This window comes from Mytilus californianus, unplaced genomic scaffold (genome assembly GCF_021869535.1).
Source record: "Mytilus californianus isolate M0D057914Y unplaced genomic scaffold, xbMytCali1.0.p SCAF_19, whole genome shotgun sequence".
NCBI classification, from domain to species: Eukaryota; Metazoa; Mollusca; class Bivalvia; order Mytilida; family Mytilidae; genus Mytilus; species Mytilus californianus.
The window spans coordinates 1,632,968-1,652,190 of NW_026262667.1; the positions used below are offsets into that span (position 1 = coordinate 1,632,968).

Consider the following 19,223-nt stretch of genomic DNA (forward strand, 5'->3'; position numbering starts at 1 on the left):
AAATGACAATGTATTTTACATAATTTTAAATTTTATACGCTAACATCAATTATTTTGTACTTACTGGAAGAATTTTATGGAAGAGATTGAATTCTGGTGAAAGCTCTGTCTTTTTATAACTTGAAAAATCTGTAATCTTCTCAGCAACAGCAGATCCTGAAAAAGAGGTATCATTTGATATAAAAAGAAGAATTTAATTAGTCATTTTCTAAATCTTTAATTGACTCTGAAATTAGTTTGATGTAAAGAAGTAGAGATGACTTACTGCAATATTGGTCTATGAATAGAAATAATTATTGTCCAACTAAATTACATGTGATATTTGGTTTGCATAATATGGTATTCAAACTTCACACAAACTTGTATTCCAGTACGAGTATAATGATATTATATAAAAGCTATAAATATCATCCTATATATGTATGACATATTTGCCATTGGACATGAAGCAAACAAAATCAACTACTGATTTACTTCTTGCCAACGCTCTGTGTTGCATCAAACCAGGACTTATCAGCCTTAAAGAATGTTCTCTTTAAAGCAATTTTAGAGTCTATCAAGGATTTACAAAATTACTTTAAAAAGAAAAAGTAATTTGTTTAGTTAAAACATAGATGCCAGTAACATACAAACATAGATACCAGTAACATACAAACATAGATACCAGTAACATACAAACATATCTAAAATATTAAAAGTTGAGAGAATCTGAGATGAAGGCAAATTTCATTGGTTGCAAGATAGTAATAAATTTCAGAGAATTTGGTAACAGAAAACTGTGCAAGACAAACAAGAAATTGTCTATTTTTCAGGTAAAAGTTTCATAACTTTGGAATGACAATTAGAAAAATCATCACAATTTGTAGGAATGTTTTCTTTATGGAACAAACCATTGAGTAAATACTGAGTAAACATCCAATAAAATTAACAAGTTATCATGAGATGTACCCGGAAATATCATTGAGTAGATACTGAGTAAACATCCAATAAAGTTAACTAGTTATCATGAGATGTACCCGGAAATATCATTGAGTAAATACTGAGTAAACATCCAATAAGTTAAGTTAACGAGTTATCATGAGATGTACCTGGAAATATCATTGAGTAGATACTGAGTAAACATCCAATAAAGTTAATGAGTTATCATGAGATGTACCTGGAAATATCATTGAGTAGATACTGAGTAAACATCCAATAAAGTTAACGAGTTATCATGAGATGTACCTGGAAATATCATTGAGTAGATACTGAGTAAACATCCAATAAAGAGAACTAGTTATAATGTGATGTTCCGGAAATATCATTGAGTAGATACTGAGTAAACATCCAATAAAGTTAATGAGTTATCATGAGATGTACCTGGAAATATCATTGAGTAAATACTGAGTAAACATCCAATAAAGTTAACGAGTTATCATGAGATGAACCTGGAAATATCATTGAGTAGATACTGAGTAAACATTCAATAAAGTTAATAAATTATCATGAGATGTACCTGGAAATATCATTGAGTAGATACTGAGTAAACATTCAATAAAGTTAATGAGTTATCATGAGATGTACCTGGAAATATCATTAAGTAAATACTGAGTAAACATCCAATAAAGTTAACGAGTTATCATGATATGAACCTGGAAATATCATTGAGTAGATACTGAGTAAACATCCAATAAAGAGAACTAGTTATTATGAGATGTTCCGGAAATATCATTGAGTAGATACTGAGTAAACATCCAATAAAGTTAACGAGTTATTATGAGATGTCCCCTGAAATATCATTGAGTAGATACTGAGTAAACACCCAATAAAGTTAACAAGTTATCATGAGATGTACCTGGAAATATCATTGAGTAGACACTGATCAAACATCCAATAAAGTTAATGAGTTATCATGAGATGTCCCTGGAAATATCATTGAGTAGATACTGAGTAAACATCCAATAAAGTTAACGAGTTATTATGAGATGTCCCAGGAAATATCATTGAGTAGATACTGATTAAACATCCAATAAAGTTAACGAGTTATTATGAGATGTACCCAGAAATACTATTGAGTAGATACTGAGTAAACACCCAATAAAGTTAACAAGTTATCATGAGATGTACCTGGAAATATCATTGAGTAGATACTGAGTAAACATCCAATAAAGTTAACGAGTTATCATGAGATGTACCTGGAAATATCATTGAGTAGATACTGAGTAAACATCCAATAAAGAGAACTAGTTATTATGTGATGTTCCGGAAATATCATTGAGTAGATACTGAGTAAACATCCAATAAAGTTAATGAGTTATCATGAGATGTACCTGGAAATATCATTGAGTAAATACTGAGTAAACATCCAATAAAGTTAAAGAGTTATCATGAGATGAACCTGGAAATATCATTGAGTAGATACTGAGTAAACATTCAATAAAGTTAATAAGTTATCATGAGATGTACCTGGAAATATCATTGAGTAGATACTGAGTAAACATTCAATAAAGTTAATGAGTTATCATGAGATGTACCTGGAAATATCATTGAGTAAATACTGAGTAAACATCCAATAAAGTTAACGAGTTATCATGAGATGAACCTGGAAATATCATTGAGTAGATACTGAGTAAACATCCAATAAAGAGAACTAGTTATTATGAGATGTTCCGGAAATATCATTGAGTAGATACTGAGTAAACATCCAATAAAGTTAACAAGTTATCATGAGATGTACCCTGAAATATCATTGAGTAGATACTGATTAAACATCCAATAAAGTTAATGAGTTATCATGAGATGTCCCTGGAAATATCATTGAGTAGATACTGATCAAACATCCAATAAAGTTAATGAGTTATCATGAGATGTCCCTGGAAATATCATTGAGTAGATACTGAGTAAACATCCAATAAAGTTAACGAGTTATCATGAGATGAACCTGGAAATATCATTGAGTAGATACTGAGTAAACATCCAATAAAGAGAACTAGTTATTATGAGATGTTCCGGAAATATCATTGAGTAGATACTGAGTAAACATCCAATAAAGTTAACAAGTTATCATGAGATGTACCCTGAAATATCATTGAGTAGATACTGATTAAACATCCAATAAAGTTAATGAGTTATCATGAGATGTCCCTGGAAATATCATTGAGTAGATACTGATCAAACATCCAATAAAGTTAATGAGTTATCATGAGATGTCCCTGGAAATATCATTGAGTAGATACTGAGTAAACATCCAATAAAGTTAACGAGTTATTATGAGATGAACCTGGAAATATCATTGAGTAGATACTGATTAAACATCCAATAAAGTAAACGAGTTATCATGAGATGTACCTGGAAATATCATTGAGTAGATACTGAATTAACATCCAATAAAGTTAACGAGTTATATTGAGATGTACCTGGCAATATCATTGAGTAGATACTGAGTAAACATTCAATAAAGTTAACGAGTTATCATGAGATGTACCCAGAAATATCATTGAGAAGATACTGAGTAAACATCCAATAAAGTTAACGAGTTATGAGATGTACCCGGAAATACTATTGAGTAGATACTGAGTAAACACCCAATAAAGTTAACAAGTTATTATGAGAAATATCAATATTAACGATTAAAGTCTTTAAATTAGATAATTGATTTTGTATCTACATGATCTGTGTCAAATGTGTAAGAAATAGGTGAAATATTGGAGTTAAATTTAATTGTGATTTTTAAAAATTTGTTCCCCTGGACAAATGCAGAATGTTCTAACACAGGGCTCTCTAAGTCTGCTTCCCTGGGTTGCTTAGGATATTGTATAAAAGAGGAAATTTGAATAAAAAGATTTAAAATTAAGTGACTCTGGAACAATTAATCGGAGGCTCATTAATATACATAAACTGTTGACACAGAGGTATGTATTGCCTATCGGCAGAAAATTCAGAAAAAGACAATCTGATGGACAGCAACATTGCTAATTAATTCGAAGTTGCTGGACCACGACCTCGGGGGGCAGGGCCTGGAAATAGTCCCGATAGTAATGCAACTTCATAGAAAATATCATTGATGTATCACAAGTAGTTCCTATCAAACTAACTTAAGCAGAAAACTTAGCATTGAAAATTGCTTATTATTGAAAGTCACTGGACTGTGACCTAAGAATCAGGACATCGAAATAGTTGTCAAACTGATAAATACTGATAGTAATGCAACTTTATAGAAAACGTCACTGTTCCTATCAAACTGACTTAAGCAGAAAACTTAACAATTTTTGACGCCGTAACCTTGGCCCCCACATGAAAAGCAACACCTAATATGTCTCGCCTCCTGCGACTTTCGTTGCAGACAAAACAATAAGTGCTTGTCACGATCAATGTGTAAAAGTTTGTTAAGACTCAACAAAGCAAAGAAAAGACCGACAAGGGTATACCATAAAAGGTCCATGATAGAAGGAAAATAAAATATAATTTTTGTATATCCTACTTTGGTGTGATCAATAACCTAAAAACTGATGTGAGATGTTAATCTGAAATTTTGGGAGTAAATAGCATAAGTAAATTTAACCTGTTAAAGTACACTGATTTCCTAAATAAGTTATATAGTTTGTCCACTGACCTCTTTTTACATGGATATCAATCTACTCACTATTGTGCACTAATAAAGATCATCCCTTAATTTATATTGTTTGACAGGGCACAGCTGAAATGCTAAACGTAAGGCATAATGTGAAATCAGCCTTTGAGAAGTTATCAACTAAACTTACTATGCTGACAATGTCTGCCGTGCCATCCTCTATCACAGAAACACTGTTGTCTGGGATAAAATGTTGTGTCCAGTTGAGTACAAACTCCATGGTTGTGACAGTCTTCATTGGTCAAACAATCCTCTATAAATAATAATAACTAGACTTTAACGGTGCATAACCTAAAACTTTCACAAAATGTTATAGGGTAGTGTCCCTATCACATCGCCATGTTCAGTTTACCACAAAATCTGGGTTCAGAACCTCAATTGATATATATCATGAAAAATTCACACCATACATGATAATGAACATAAGTACTAAGTTTCAAATTGATGTTAGTACAATTTCATAGTAAACTACCTTTATCAATGAAAGAACCTTTGTGAGCAGGCTCACATACCCCAGGCCCCACATTGTCACTGGGCAAATGTAACTGGGCAAACAAAATCTCACCAGATTCCTAAACCCATAATTCCTACAATAGTCAACTGATAAAAATTCTTGTGGATATGCACATCTGCATATTATGTCCTTACTATCTACAAAGTTAAATGAAATTCTATTGTTTGGTTTCAGAAAAATTGCACTGACAAATTGTTGCGGTAGTACATGATGGTCAAGTTCAAAGGGGCATTACTCGTAGATAAACCAATGAATTATAATTTCCTGTTCTATCACTCATCTACATAATATGTTCTTATTACATATAAAGTTTTATGAAATTTTGATGAGTGGTTTCAGAGGAGTTGCAATGACAGCCTGTTGCAATAGTATATTTATGCCAAAATTCTAAGTTCAAAGGGCATAACTCCTAGAAAAAACAATTAATCATAATTTCCTGTCAATATGCACATCTACATAGTATGTCCTTATTATCTACAATGTTTCATGAAATTCTGTATTGTAGTTTCAGAGTTGAGATGACAAGAACAGGACTGATGGACATACTGAGGGAAGGGTCAAAAACATTATACCCTACACAACAACGTGGGATAATAATTTAACCTAACTTAAACCATAACTTTGATCTTAACAGTAAACCGTAAAATCTGGGTAAAACCCTAATTTGGCATAGATTTAAAAAAGTTCACATTAATGAATATTTGTACAAAGTTTCAAATTGATATGACTACAAGTTCATGGTAATAAGATAATGTTAAACCAAAGAGTAACCGGATACAGGAGAGATATGGTGGAAAGGACAGAAATAATAACCTCCCTCACTTCTATCCTAGGCAGGCCATAAAAAAGGATTTTGACGCTTTTCTTCACTTCAGTATCATCCATTTACTCAGAACAATTCATTTTGTAAAAATAATCTGACATGACCTGGTTGTATAACAAAGTTTGATGGCTTATATACATGTAATATTATAATGAGGTTGTACACATCTATTGTCCTGACTTTAACCAGGGAAAATCAATGAAGTAAGCCAAGATGTGTTGCTGGCTAAAGTATAATTTATGTTTATTTTTAAAGTATAACTTTTTTTGGTGAAGCACCCTCAAATTTGACCAAGTTTGGGGTTTACTACAAGCCAACATACGAGTTGTATAATATTAATAAGTATATTCCTAACATAATGAATCTCACATTCCTCCATGTATACTGTGTATACTTTTTACCCTAAAATCTGGGCAATAGTGAAAATATACTGCATGTATTACCAACATTGAAACCAGGCCAAAAGGGCTTTTTATTTTCATTCAGTCATAAAGATTTAAACAATTTGTCAACACATTGATTCAAACTTTGTAGGACATTGATTTAGGTATAAAATGACATCAACAAAAACAAAACAAAAAGTTTTAATAAAATATACACAATGAATCTGTATTTTTCATTAAAAACAAAGTTGAAAGCTGAATGTGACACAAAGTAGCATAATAAAAAGTATTTAAATAACAAGACAACTAGTTGGTAAAAAACTACTGACCTTTAAAAGTACACTGTTTTCCAGAGTAAGTCCTATTACACATACACATACTACCCATGTCAGTATGACTACCACACCGCCTATTTGGTACATTTGCTGAAATAAATCATTGCAGTTATTTAACATGTACCAAAATGACTTATGTAGACATATTTGTTCTAAACTTTTCCACAAATAAAATTTATAATCACAATGTAAATATACTGACCATAGTTTATCTAGAATAAAACATACCTTAACAAGAATGTTTCCATAGTACACGGATGCCCCACTCGCACTATCATTTTCTATGTTCAGTGGACCGTGAAATTGGGGTCAAAACTCTAATTTGGCATTAAAATTAGAAAGATCATGTGTACTAAGTTTCAAGTTGATTGGACTTCAACTTCATCAAAAACTACCTTGACCAAAAACTTTAAACCTGAAGCGGGACAGACGGACGAACAGATGGACGAATGAACAGACGCACAAAACGAAAAACATAATGCCCAACTACTATAGTAGGTGGAGCATAAAAACTGCTAAAGATTCCTATGAAGAAACATATATAACACACCATCAATTGGGATTCTGTGGATTCATTATCATTCGTGGAAAACTAATTTTCATCAATTTCATGGGTAAAGATAAACCATGAAATTTAGATGTTCAAAAATTGAAAGTACAAATTTTCTATAGGCTTGTAATGCAAGCCCAGACAAAACCACGAATTCAAATATCCACGAAAATACAAATTTTCCTCAATCCATGAAAATTGGTAATCATAATAATAAATGAATCAACAGTAGTTTGATTACCAAGCTCAACACATTGACAAAGAGAACAACACAGTCACACATTGGTAGTTGATAAAGGGAAAAGAAATGCCTCAGTCTGAGATGCAAGTCAAAGTTTACATTAGCAACTTCAACTAATCTGCTTATATATATAATGAATTTTATCCACTCTAATCTCTATTTTGGATTCTTGACTACTTTAAAGTATACTAAACAATAAAAAAACACACCAACTCCATTAATTTCTTTGGAGTGAAAATTTCTATTACATATATCTTTTTAAAAAGTGATTGAAATGAGTAAAATTTTGAAAAAATAATTCTGTCAAAATGAGGATTTTTATAAAATTTCTTTGACTTTTCAAAATCTCTGTTATCACAGAGATATGCGAGATATGTCTCTCCGTTTTGTTATTTTGATAGTAAAATGCAAATGTTGAAACTAAAATGGCAATACTTTAACTTGTAAGTTATGCAAAATATTCAAAGTCAAGGCACCATTGACTGAAGGTACAGTGCCAAACAATCTACATGGAAATGACATGTGCCAATGCTAATACATATGCATACCAAATATCATTGACCTACCACTAGTAGTTCCCATAAACTGACCTAATCACAAACTAATACATGTAAACTAAGTAAAATTTTCAAAATCAATAGACCATGACTGAGGGGTGGGGCCAAACAATCTCCATTAAAATGAGATGTGCCAATGCAAATACAACTGCATACCAAATATCATTGACCTACGACTAGTGGTTCCTCATAAACTGACCTAATCACAAACTAACGCAGGTAAAGTAAGCAAAAGTTCAAAGTCAATAGACCATGACTGAGGGGTAAGGACTAAATATTATCCATGGAAATGAGATGTGCTAATGCTTATACAACTACATACCATTCCCCTATAAACCAACCTAATCCCAAACTAATACATGTAAACCAAGCAAAAGTTTCAAAATCAATTAGACCATAACTGAGAGGGCATGGCCAAACAATTTTTTAAAATTTTTAAGGGTTATATTCCTAAAAAAAACACTGATAGCTACATGACTGAATGTGGAAGCTACTTTTAAGTTCCAATTGCACAAAAAAATCAGCCTTTGGTAGCATTTAATACTATATTCCAGTGCTGATTGAAGACTTTGTATATATCTTTTTCTTGTGACTTGTTTTTAGAACAATGCAGTGCCACTTAAACATTGGCTTATACGTGTATTCATATATTTCATTCTTACAATATTCATGTTAAGAGCAATTCAGAGCATAAAAATAAATGACTTTCAAATAAAATAGTTTGAGGATTTTGTGCTGTTGACAGATGCAACTTTCTCTATTGAAATTATTTACAGCTTGTCTAGAAACCTGGGGCTTTATGGAGCTAATACCATACTCCTGTGTCCATTTCTGAAGGCTAATTTCTGGTGACCTCTCAATGTCGTTATAACAATAGGTTGCTCATTGATGTATACCAAATATCTCATGTCAATCATAAGTTCTTTTTTAGGACAACCGTGAATCAGTATAAAGAAGTTGATCCATTTAAAAAAGGCACGGTACAATAATTATCTGGGAATAAAGGTATATATTTTTACTTAAATGAAAGGATTTTTTTTAAAGTATTGTTAGTAGCTGTCACGATTTGGGGCCATTTATACAGTACAGAAAAAATTGTGATTCAAATTTAAAAAACCCAGATGATACAGAAAAATTTCACTAATATATCATACAAAGTCGTGTCATTTTATAGAACATGGATGAGTGGCAAAGAAAAATTCTAATAATTAGTAAAAAAAATAAGAAGGTGTGGTTTTATTGCCAATGAGGCAACTCTCGAAAAGGCCAACAAATACTTTTCATTAATCTTTTTTCCATGTAAATAAACAGTACATTTGAACTTAAATTAATAATGTTCTGATGTTCCTTGACAGTTTTCAGGATGAGAAAGCCAAAAAAGATAATTGTTGTCCATTTATTAACATTGACATTGACTTTGAATTTAGCATTTCTCATAATATATTAATGAAAAAATGGAAGACTTTTCTTCCTATAGTAAATCGCAACCAAGTATAAGAACTATCCATCAAATCATTCCTTTAAAATAAAAAGACTTTAACAATCAAAGTAAAAATTATTCAGTAAAACATTATGTGTCTTAAACATTTTGAAATAGACATTAATTAACTAGTTTAAAACCGTATTTAAAATATTATTTCACTATTTCTTAATGTAAATTATGTACAGATTTTCTTGTACATTTACAAGAACACAAATAATCTTTTATATTCTAGATTTGGAGATGATAATAGATTATTACAAAACAATTGATTGTGCATCCAAAATCTTGGAATTGATTTTTTTTTTCCTGAAGTTATTGATATAAATAATCAAAGATTAAAACCGGGGATATGACTTATTCATAGACAATTATGTCATTCACTACATATATGGAACTATCTTGAATAATTGTCAAACTGTTATGTCAGACTGCAGTTTAAATAAAATGTAACCCCAATACCATCCAAAACATATGTGAATCTTGTTTCCTTTAAAATAGAAAAAAAAGAAATAAAAGCAAATACTGATTATTTTTTGTATCATACAGGGACAGCCATTTATGAGTGTACAACTGATGGTATAACAAAAGAAAGGGCTGTATCGTAAGACATTTTGTTTATATTCAATAAATAGTTGCAATGTGTAATTTGGTTTTTAATGTACTCCAAATATTTAGCTATTATACGTAAACATAAGTTCATCTCAAATTCACTTAAGCAGGTGATCCTTGCTTTATTTTCTTGTGCACTTTGGGATTTTGTATCATGAATTGATAAACCAGATTCTCTTGTTTCCATTTATGGATCTTTTCAGAGTTTTTTTCTGTTTTCCTCATACCTGTAGTATGGAGAAATTTTTTTTTCATTTGTATATAAGTTGCACATCAAGTTTGCATTTATTTTAAGATCTCCTTTTCAGAGAATTACAGTCTTATACTAGGCAGTGACATTAGTACCTCCAAATGTATATAGTTAGTTACTAAGTATTGTTAGTCAAGTAAAGAGGAAGACATGATTTACTAAAGGGTTCACAGTGAATCTATGTAACCAGGTTCAATATGAATCTAATGGTTCAATGTGAATCCATTGTTTGCCATTTCATCAGTACAAATCTAATCAGTAAAGAAAAGACAAAGGGATGAGCAATAGCATTGCTTTTACAGAACTTCAACCATCTGACAGTTAGTTTTGTGCATTTACCAATTTTAACAAAAAGAACTTGACCATGTTGACAGAGACAACTTACATGGTAGTATATTGACGTCTGCACAGGAATAGAAGATATAATCTCCACAGTTCCCTGTTGTCCATTCTCCAGCCTGTCTTATCAGCTGAATGGAACAGTTGCGACATTCTGTATTCGGTAAAGTTATTTGATGACTTAAAATTCTGCAAACAAAAAGAAGAAAATTGTCTTAAACAAACCACACATTAAATACGGAGGTAAAAGGTTCCCATGACTTTATTTAATTTGGATGTTTAACTATTAAATATTTTTACTCTTTAGCATACAAATAGTTTGGTAAGTAAAAAACCATTGCACATAATGTCATGTATTATTAGATAACTGTCGTATAAGGTCCAAAACCACATATGGTTTGTTATTCATTGCTTTTAAAATTCTTCTGTGATGAGATACTGTTGAAATAATAAGTCAATATATCATTACAATGTATTGGTGCTTCCCTTCACTTGATCCTAAATTCCTAGATTTATAATTGCAAATTCTTAGCTACGTTCTTGGGGAACTTTGTAAGTTCCATTGTCAGAGGAATAGCTTAATGGGCATAGGGTTCTGGTTTGATGATGCAGTGGTAATGGAAGGAAAATTATGCTCCACAGTTACATACAAAATTTCTAGTTGGTTTATTTACAAGCATGGAAAATTAATGTTTAGTATAATTTTCAGCCAAAATGTTTAAACATGCAAGGGGGAAACAATGAAATGCTATATATTTAATAACAGTACAATGTATTATAATATATACTTTATAAAAAAAAAATACTTAACATTTTCAAATAGTCTTCAACCTTAAAAACATTTATTTACTTACGTTGGATCATTTGCACCAGTATAACGGCCATTTTGTGTTGATGTAAACACCTGGACCTCTTGTTCATTATGATCTAATAACGCTATTCTGTAACCTCCCTATAAAGGAAAAAATACAGATATCTTTTATTAATAAATTAACCTACAATGATAACTATGGTATCATTATGAGTGAGAATTTGATATCACTTGATATCAACTTGAGTTATTTAATTTCAATATAATAATAAATGAGCCTTTGGCTTTTTTAAGTTGTTAAACTTTTTTCTCCCATGGTAAAAGAGACTTCGGATTTCGCAAATGTCGCTTCAAATATAAGTCTGCCAAAGGAATTGAGAAAATTGTGTCAGGAACTAAGACTACTATTCAATGAGATATTTTCAAGCTTTTAATATGCTTCCTTATGCAATCAAATTTGACATAAAGATTATTTCCAGGTGAGCATGTGAGTGTATTGAAAATCACAAATCTCTGATACCAAGGGTCCATTGTGACCTTTGAGTCCTCATACACCTAACGAATAGCCATTGGAAATGTTGCATTAACACATTTTTCTAATCATTTATTCACATCACCATACATTGTGATACAAAAATATCACTTCATGCAGGAAAAAGATAACAGTCCACAACCAATATAAGAAAATGAGGGGTATATACTGAAGGTATCAATAAGTAGTAAGGAGAGTTCTTTTGATCATATTTGCTGAAACTATGATTCAAGAAGCCAAGCAAAACTAGCTTTTCCACATTGTACTTATTACTTCTAGAAATTGTCATACTGATGACTGTAAAGATGTATGTAATCATTTAGTACGATAATCATATCATATATCAAAAATTTTCAGTAGATACAGTGTGACAACATACTCTCTAAAAATTCATATATAGGAACAAAAGCTGTGTTAAGGGTTTTGTTTGAACTAAAAACTTAATCGCTACAAAATCATTTATATTTTACATTAAAATCTGTAAGTTCTTTTTAAATATTAAGAATATGAACATGATGAAGATGTCAAGGTAGAAAAATGGGATACTTAAATATTTATTCTAAAATAACGCCATGTAAATATTTATAAGAGAGGAGCTGTTCATATAGACATACATGACTGAATTAAGTTATTTAGTTGGTTCATGCTCTTAAATATTTTGTGAGAAAGTGAACCATGATTTGAAGATCAACCAAAATCTTCTATCTTAACAAAAGTACACAAAAGTGGCCTTTTCATGATGTGATTGCAACATTTATTCATTTTATTGTGATGCTAGACTGGACAGCATGTTATATTTTTTTGTATTTTCTTAACATTTATAGAGACATAAAAGGAAATCTACATTTTATAAAAAAAATAAAACTTACATATTTGAATATATATCTGTTATTACACAGACCAAATAAAGCTTTATTTAAATCCCCTCTTTCAAACAAGGGTTGAGTAACCTATTGCCCCTAGAAATGTTTCTGTTGCAATATCACCTCTAATTACACATATTAGTCTCCCAATTCTAATGCATCAAATTCCCCCTATAATTTTTCATTTGGAACAGAGCATGTTGAAGCTTTTCTGAACAAATTTATAAACAAAACAAACTAAAATATCTTTTTAAGCTGTCATGACTGTATTTAAAATTTTTGTTTTCTCTTCTTTAAAGCAAATATTGTTTAATTAGATTATAGATCTATGAGTAAACAATGAGTATAAAGCCTAGGCTTATTACAAGACCAGTTCATCAGGGAAACAAACAAAAGATTTGAGAACCTAATAAAGTAAACTTAAGGTAGTTCTGCATCATTTCATGTACCTTTATTGTTACATTTCCAATGTAAGTGAAGATTTTTTTTTTTTTTTAAATGTTGAAGTACTAGTATTGAACACAAAATTGAGCCATGGTAAGCTATAAAGCTATTTGTGTCTTCAATATTCTAATCGTGTTAAAGGTACATGTCTGCCTCAATTTAGAATAAAATTGAGAATGGAAATGGGGAATGTGTCAAAGAGACAACAGCCCGACCAAAGAGCAGAAAACAGCCAAAGGCCACCAATGGGTCTTCAACACACCGAGAAAAACCTGCACCCGGAGGCGGGCTTCAGCTGGCCCCTAAATAAAAATGTGTACTCAGTTCAGTGAAAATGGAAGGTTATAAATATAGTATAAAAAATATTTGTCTGTCATTACCTCTGTGGCTTATATGAACTATACTTACTGGCATATTTTCTAACATAAATAACAATAACTAATTTATCATTTCATTTAAAAAAAAATTGAGAAACACCATCTACATAAACTTGAAGGATCAATTCAATTAACTGAATAAAATTATTATTTATCTTATAAGAAGTCACAGTATGGGAATGATCAACATATATTATTTACAAAAAAATAGATACCACTATGTAAAAAAAGATATTCAACATTGCTGATACAAGAAAAAAATCATGGAAAAATAATATTCCTAGCTGATATTTCATCAAAATGATACACACTGTTCTGTTTGTAATTTAACCAAGTGAAATTTGAAAGAGGGTTTTACTGATGTTCCATTTCAAGCAGTTATTTAAGCGTTAACTATCATTTTTGACTTTTAAGTGCTGCCAATCCATTTCAGAAATCTAATAAAGATTTCCCAGGAAAGACACTTGGGCATGTACCCCCTTTTTCTTCTTTATATATTTAAGGAAAAAACTTTGTTTAATATGTTTTGACTCTTAAATATCATTATTATTTCAGAGGTGGATTTAGGGGGCAGCCAGGGAGCCTGGCCCCCTTATGAAGCTTCATTTATGATAAATACAGACTTTTACAAGTATCACTCCAAACACTGGCTTGCCAGGGGGCCCTCAAAATCCTGGATCCACACCTGTATTTTACATTAACTGTATTCTATGAGTGATGTCCCTCTACTCTTATTTTATTTTATGGAAAATAAGAGTAGATGCCAGCCAGCTAGGGGCATCACTAAGTTACTTAGTAAGTACACCGCAAGAGCAGACCCTGGACTGGTCTGCCACGGGTATTATTCTATTTGGATTTTTATATATATGCTTTATTGATACAGAAAGGTGTCAAAGCAAAATCAAAATAGGCTTCCAAGACTTATACTTATGTGGACTATTCTGAGATGGTCTGAGATTACTATTGCCAGAGACATATAATACAATGTATTATATGTCTATATAATACAATGTATCATATGTCTGCTATTGCACAGGACTACTGAACCACCTGCTTTTTTACTGTCTCTTCCTTTTTAATATGTAAGGGGGCGTTCCTTGTCGTTCATAATGTCAGTCAAAATAATGACTTCATAAACGAAGCATAATGTATAGTATATACCGACTTATAATGCGATGTCTTGCATCCTGTAAATAGTTGGTCGAAGTATGACTGATAGTAGACCGGAAATCTATTTACTAATTTAAAAATAAAAATCGGTAGTTACTTTCCGGATGCACTTATTTTATATTTATTTTGATAGAACGGTGTGTAGAACTGATCGGGATCATGAAATTGATCACTTATTTCGTATGAGTAATTGATGAAATTGTTGTCCAAGTTATGATTTTGTCGGAGATAAAGTTGTTATGATCAATCGGTTAACCGAGGATTTAAGACAAAAGATATTCGGCCTGATAAGCATGAAACTGAGCTGGACCCCATTACATAGTATTTTATAAATTGGTAAAGCAATAAAACAATATGATTTGAAATTCTTTTACCACTTTTGCGCTACTTCATGCTCGTCTATTTTTAGAGAATCCACGGATTCTATCATGGATTCGCGAAAAATACAAAAGCGTGTGCGTCAAATGTTCTTCTTGCACAATGTTTCGTCAATACAGTTATTTTAAAGCTAGTTTGATTGACTATCCATCGCAGAATACAATATTACCAGGCCCGGTTTAATGATTATTTGAATTAAAAAAATAAACATTATACCTCCAACATTATGCAACTATCTTTACTGCACGTGATGGTGCTTAATGCTTCAAGGTCGTTAATTCTTAATGCTTCAAGGTCGTTAATTCTTAATGCGTCAAGGTCGTTAATTCTTAATGCTTCAAGGTCGTTTACGTTAATTCTTAATGCTTCAAGGTCGATAATTCTTAATGCGTCAAGGTCGATAATTCTTAATGCATCAAGGTCGTTAATTCATAATGCTTCAAGGTCGTTAATTCATAAAACTACATGTTCAATCAAAATATACGAAGAAAACATTTCTTCGTATGGTAAAGTTCAATATGATAATGATATTTTAGTGGCCCACAAAATGTCTATACTATATGATCCTATATTCCAAGCTCTAAATCACCCTGAAACCTAAAGAGTTGTGAATAAAGAGCCATAGAGCCAACTTTCTTTGCTTTCTTTTACATTATTTCACACTCTGACCAATTGATTCATACTATCTGCATGGTAAATTATAAATGTTAATCAAAGAAGGCATAAGAAGGACAAGACATAAGAATGACATTCTTAACCTAAATCTAAACCCTGCAAGATGTTTGTCTTTCAGAAACAAATTGTTAAAATTTACAAAATAAAAATCAAATTGTCTTCAAAAGCAATGTAGAGAGCGTTTTTTTTTTTATTGATATATGTATAATTGTTGACACTCTTTCAATAAAATTGAGAATGGAAATGGGGAATGTGTCAAAGAGACAACGACCCGACCATAGAGCAGACAACAACCGAAGGCCACCAATGGGTCTTCAATGCAGCGAGAAACTCCCGCACCCGGAGGCGTCCTTCAGCTGGCCCTTAAACAAATATGTATACTAGTTCAGTGATAATGGACGTCATACTAAACTCCAAATTATACACAGGAAACTAATATTAAAAAATGATACAAGATTAACAAAGGCCAGAGGCTCCTGACTTGGGACAGGCGCAAAAATGCGGCGGGGTTAAACATGTCAAGTATACTATTAAAGTTTTTTTATATTCATATTCCATTAGCTTTTAAAAACTTGTGTATTTTAATATTTTAATAAAAATAACTGTATCAGTATAACTTTTTGTTGGCAATTTGGTTTTTTTGCAATACCAAAATGGTTACTCGGCTTATTGACATATAAGTCTGTTGAAATTTTGAATTTGTTTACAAAAAGGAAATTGGTCCTTTAACCGGGAATTATCTACGTTGTAACCACATTCTCCTCGTGTGAACAACGGACTCGTGCCCGATTAACGGATAAACCAAATGGACGTGATATAGCTTTGCTTAGAGGTTTGGTTTATTCCCTCTCCTGATAATCTATGTATACCTTGGAACTAGGCAGAGTTTATCCTGAAACATTTGCAAGGCGTTTTAACTTTGTGTATACTGAGCAATATGTATCCCATAAAGTTCAATGGTAAGTTCTGTGACATTGTTGTCCTGTATGCAGCCGGATTAGTGTTTACAGTTTCTCCTGGTCGCCATTCGTTTGAAGTTTCAATAAATTTGACACTGACCAATGAGTATTAGAACTCAAAAATCGTCGTTTTGGGGTTGTTTTTTTTTTCTCGTCGGATCAGAATATGCCATTTTTAGGGACCAACCATCCACTATTAAACATTTTTTACATAGATTTAATGGGCTCCATGTTGTCATGTTTTTCATTTAACCGAAACAAAATGAAGAATCTTTGTTAAAGATCTTCCATTCATTGTTTTGCAAAAGTATGAATTAGTTTGGCTTAACGACTCCAGACACAGAGATGACGTCGGAAACTTGACTGTTTCATGCAGATATGAAAATGTGTACACACGACGGAACTTACTCATGTCGTTAGATTTCTCGTTTTAATTGTTTTACATTTTTCATTTCGGGGCCTTTTGTAGCTTACTATGCGATATGAGTTTTGTTCATTGTTGAAGGCCGACCTATAGTTGTTAACTTCTATGTGATTTGGTCTGTGGTGGAATGTTGTCTCATTGGCAATCATACCACATCTTCTCATTTTTAAATTTACCCCAGCAGATGAAGAAACAAACTTCTTCTATAGCCATTTGAGACCGCATGGAATAAACAAAAAAAAAATGATTGCTGAGTCGTTGAAACAATTCCGAGAAGAACATTTATGAGACCAGACTAAAATGACAAATACTGAACAAACCTTATGTGGATAAGCTGTATGCCACTGGACATTTATCGTTTCTTCAGTTAATAGATCGGTTACGGGTCCAAGGCCTGTTGATTGTAAAGCATAACGCATATATATATAATGCAAACAGTTACAAAATAAACAAATTGAAAATAAAAAAGATATAAACAATAATAGCAAATATTCTGCATATGCTGGCTTTAAGCCACATTCGTAGCCTTATCAATGGAAATAATTGTATTGCTGAATTTCACTAAATGGACATTTGCACATGAATTTGGACCCTTTCATTGTTAATCTAGATAAAGAACAGCACAAAGAGCGTTTTTCAATTTATAATATATATTCACATACCAGGGGTGGGGTGATCTCCAACTACCCTGTATGGTACACATACATACCTGATTGTATTCCCCATGAAAAATCAGTTAAAGCTCAAGATTCTATATATATAATGGCCTTTCAAGTCTTCCCAGAGGCCAGAGATTCACAGGATTTGGATTTGACTTTTGTTAAGAAATTAAAAAAAAAACAAAAAAAACTTTGTTTTATTAGTTTTTTTTATGACTGTAGGCAATCTACTAGTAATTAAAATTTTGATCTATCGTCATATAAGTAAAACGAAATCAGAGATCTATATTTTATTTAGATTGATCTGTATACGTATGACACGTTTTACTATTAGATATATTCAAACTTTTTAATTTCATTTATATATACAGTTTAATTGAAGCCTTAGACTTCATATCATATAAAAATTAAAATGATGAAAAAATATGGATTAAAAGCTTATCATAATAACTTGTTCGACAAGTCATTCATTGTCAGACAAAATGTTTTTGTTTTGAATACAACGGTTTAAATATAGAATTTAAATACCCGTTTTATACATTACAGGGAGTTGGCATTATTTTCTATTGTATAATATAGTTACAAGCGGCAATATATTATTTACCTTTTGGAATTCCACATGGTGCAATAGTCCTGATATTATCCATGAAATCAAAAGCATATTTCCGTGCTGGTGGAAATTTCAAAGCAATGTGTCCGGCAACACCCGAAAATGTACATAGGGTGAAAACAATCAATGAAGTAATTCCAGTTACCATTTTGTAAACGATCCACACTCTTTTTGAAAAATAACTATAAATATCCAATAAGAGAAGTCTTTATGGTAAACTATACATGTAAGACTAGTTGTTTAGTTTGCTTAGTTTCCACACACTGACAGCTTTTTGATTTGTACTGACCAGATATATTTTTGATTTGTCTAGTAATCCAACCACGTGACATTAATTGAACTATGAAGGTATTGTGAATAAATCATCCATGGTAAAATAAATATACGGTAATGAAAATGAATATATACATGTGCGAGGTCATGTTTAATAAAAGGATGAAAAGAATATAATAATGTGTTTAACTTTCGTTCAAAATATAGTCTCTTATATTTTCTTTGCTATTAAATCAACTTGTTTTTAAAGTAACTGGAGTTAGAGAATCAGATAAATTGAAGTTTTGCCCTTTAGCAATGGTGTCAAACTATTATGGATTTACCTATTAAGGTCGATAATGATTAAGAATAAATA

The 19,223-nt window shown here is 31.5% G+C and overlaps 1 protein-coding gene across 1 annotated transcript in view; it reads right to left on the reverse strand.

The window, feature by feature from the left end:
• The window catches only part of LOC127727039 (uncharacterized), an 89,202-nt gene extending 70,272 nt beyond the window's left edge, over window positions 1-18,930 (reverse strand). The window contains exons 1-7 of the mRNA XM_052234438.1: window positions 18,590-18,930; window positions 17,647-17,720; window positions 11,548-11,645; window positions 10,740-10,882; window positions 6,659-6,754; window positions 4,740-4,862; window positions 65-156 (exon numbers count right to left, since the gene is read on the reverse strand). Of these exons, the coding sequence (XP_052090398.1) occupies window positions 65-156; window positions 4,740-4,862; window positions 6,659-6,754; window positions 10,740-10,882; window positions 11,548-11,645; window positions 17,647-17,720; window positions 18,590-18,743 (780 nt within the window). The 5' untranslated portion in view covers window positions 18,744-18,930. The remainder of the gene's footprint in view (window positions 1-64; window positions 157-4,739; window positions 4,863-6,658; window positions 6,755-10,739; window positions 10,883-11,547; window positions 11,646-17,646; window positions 17,721-18,589) is intronic.
• Window positions 18,931-19,223: the final 293 nt, after the last annotated feature.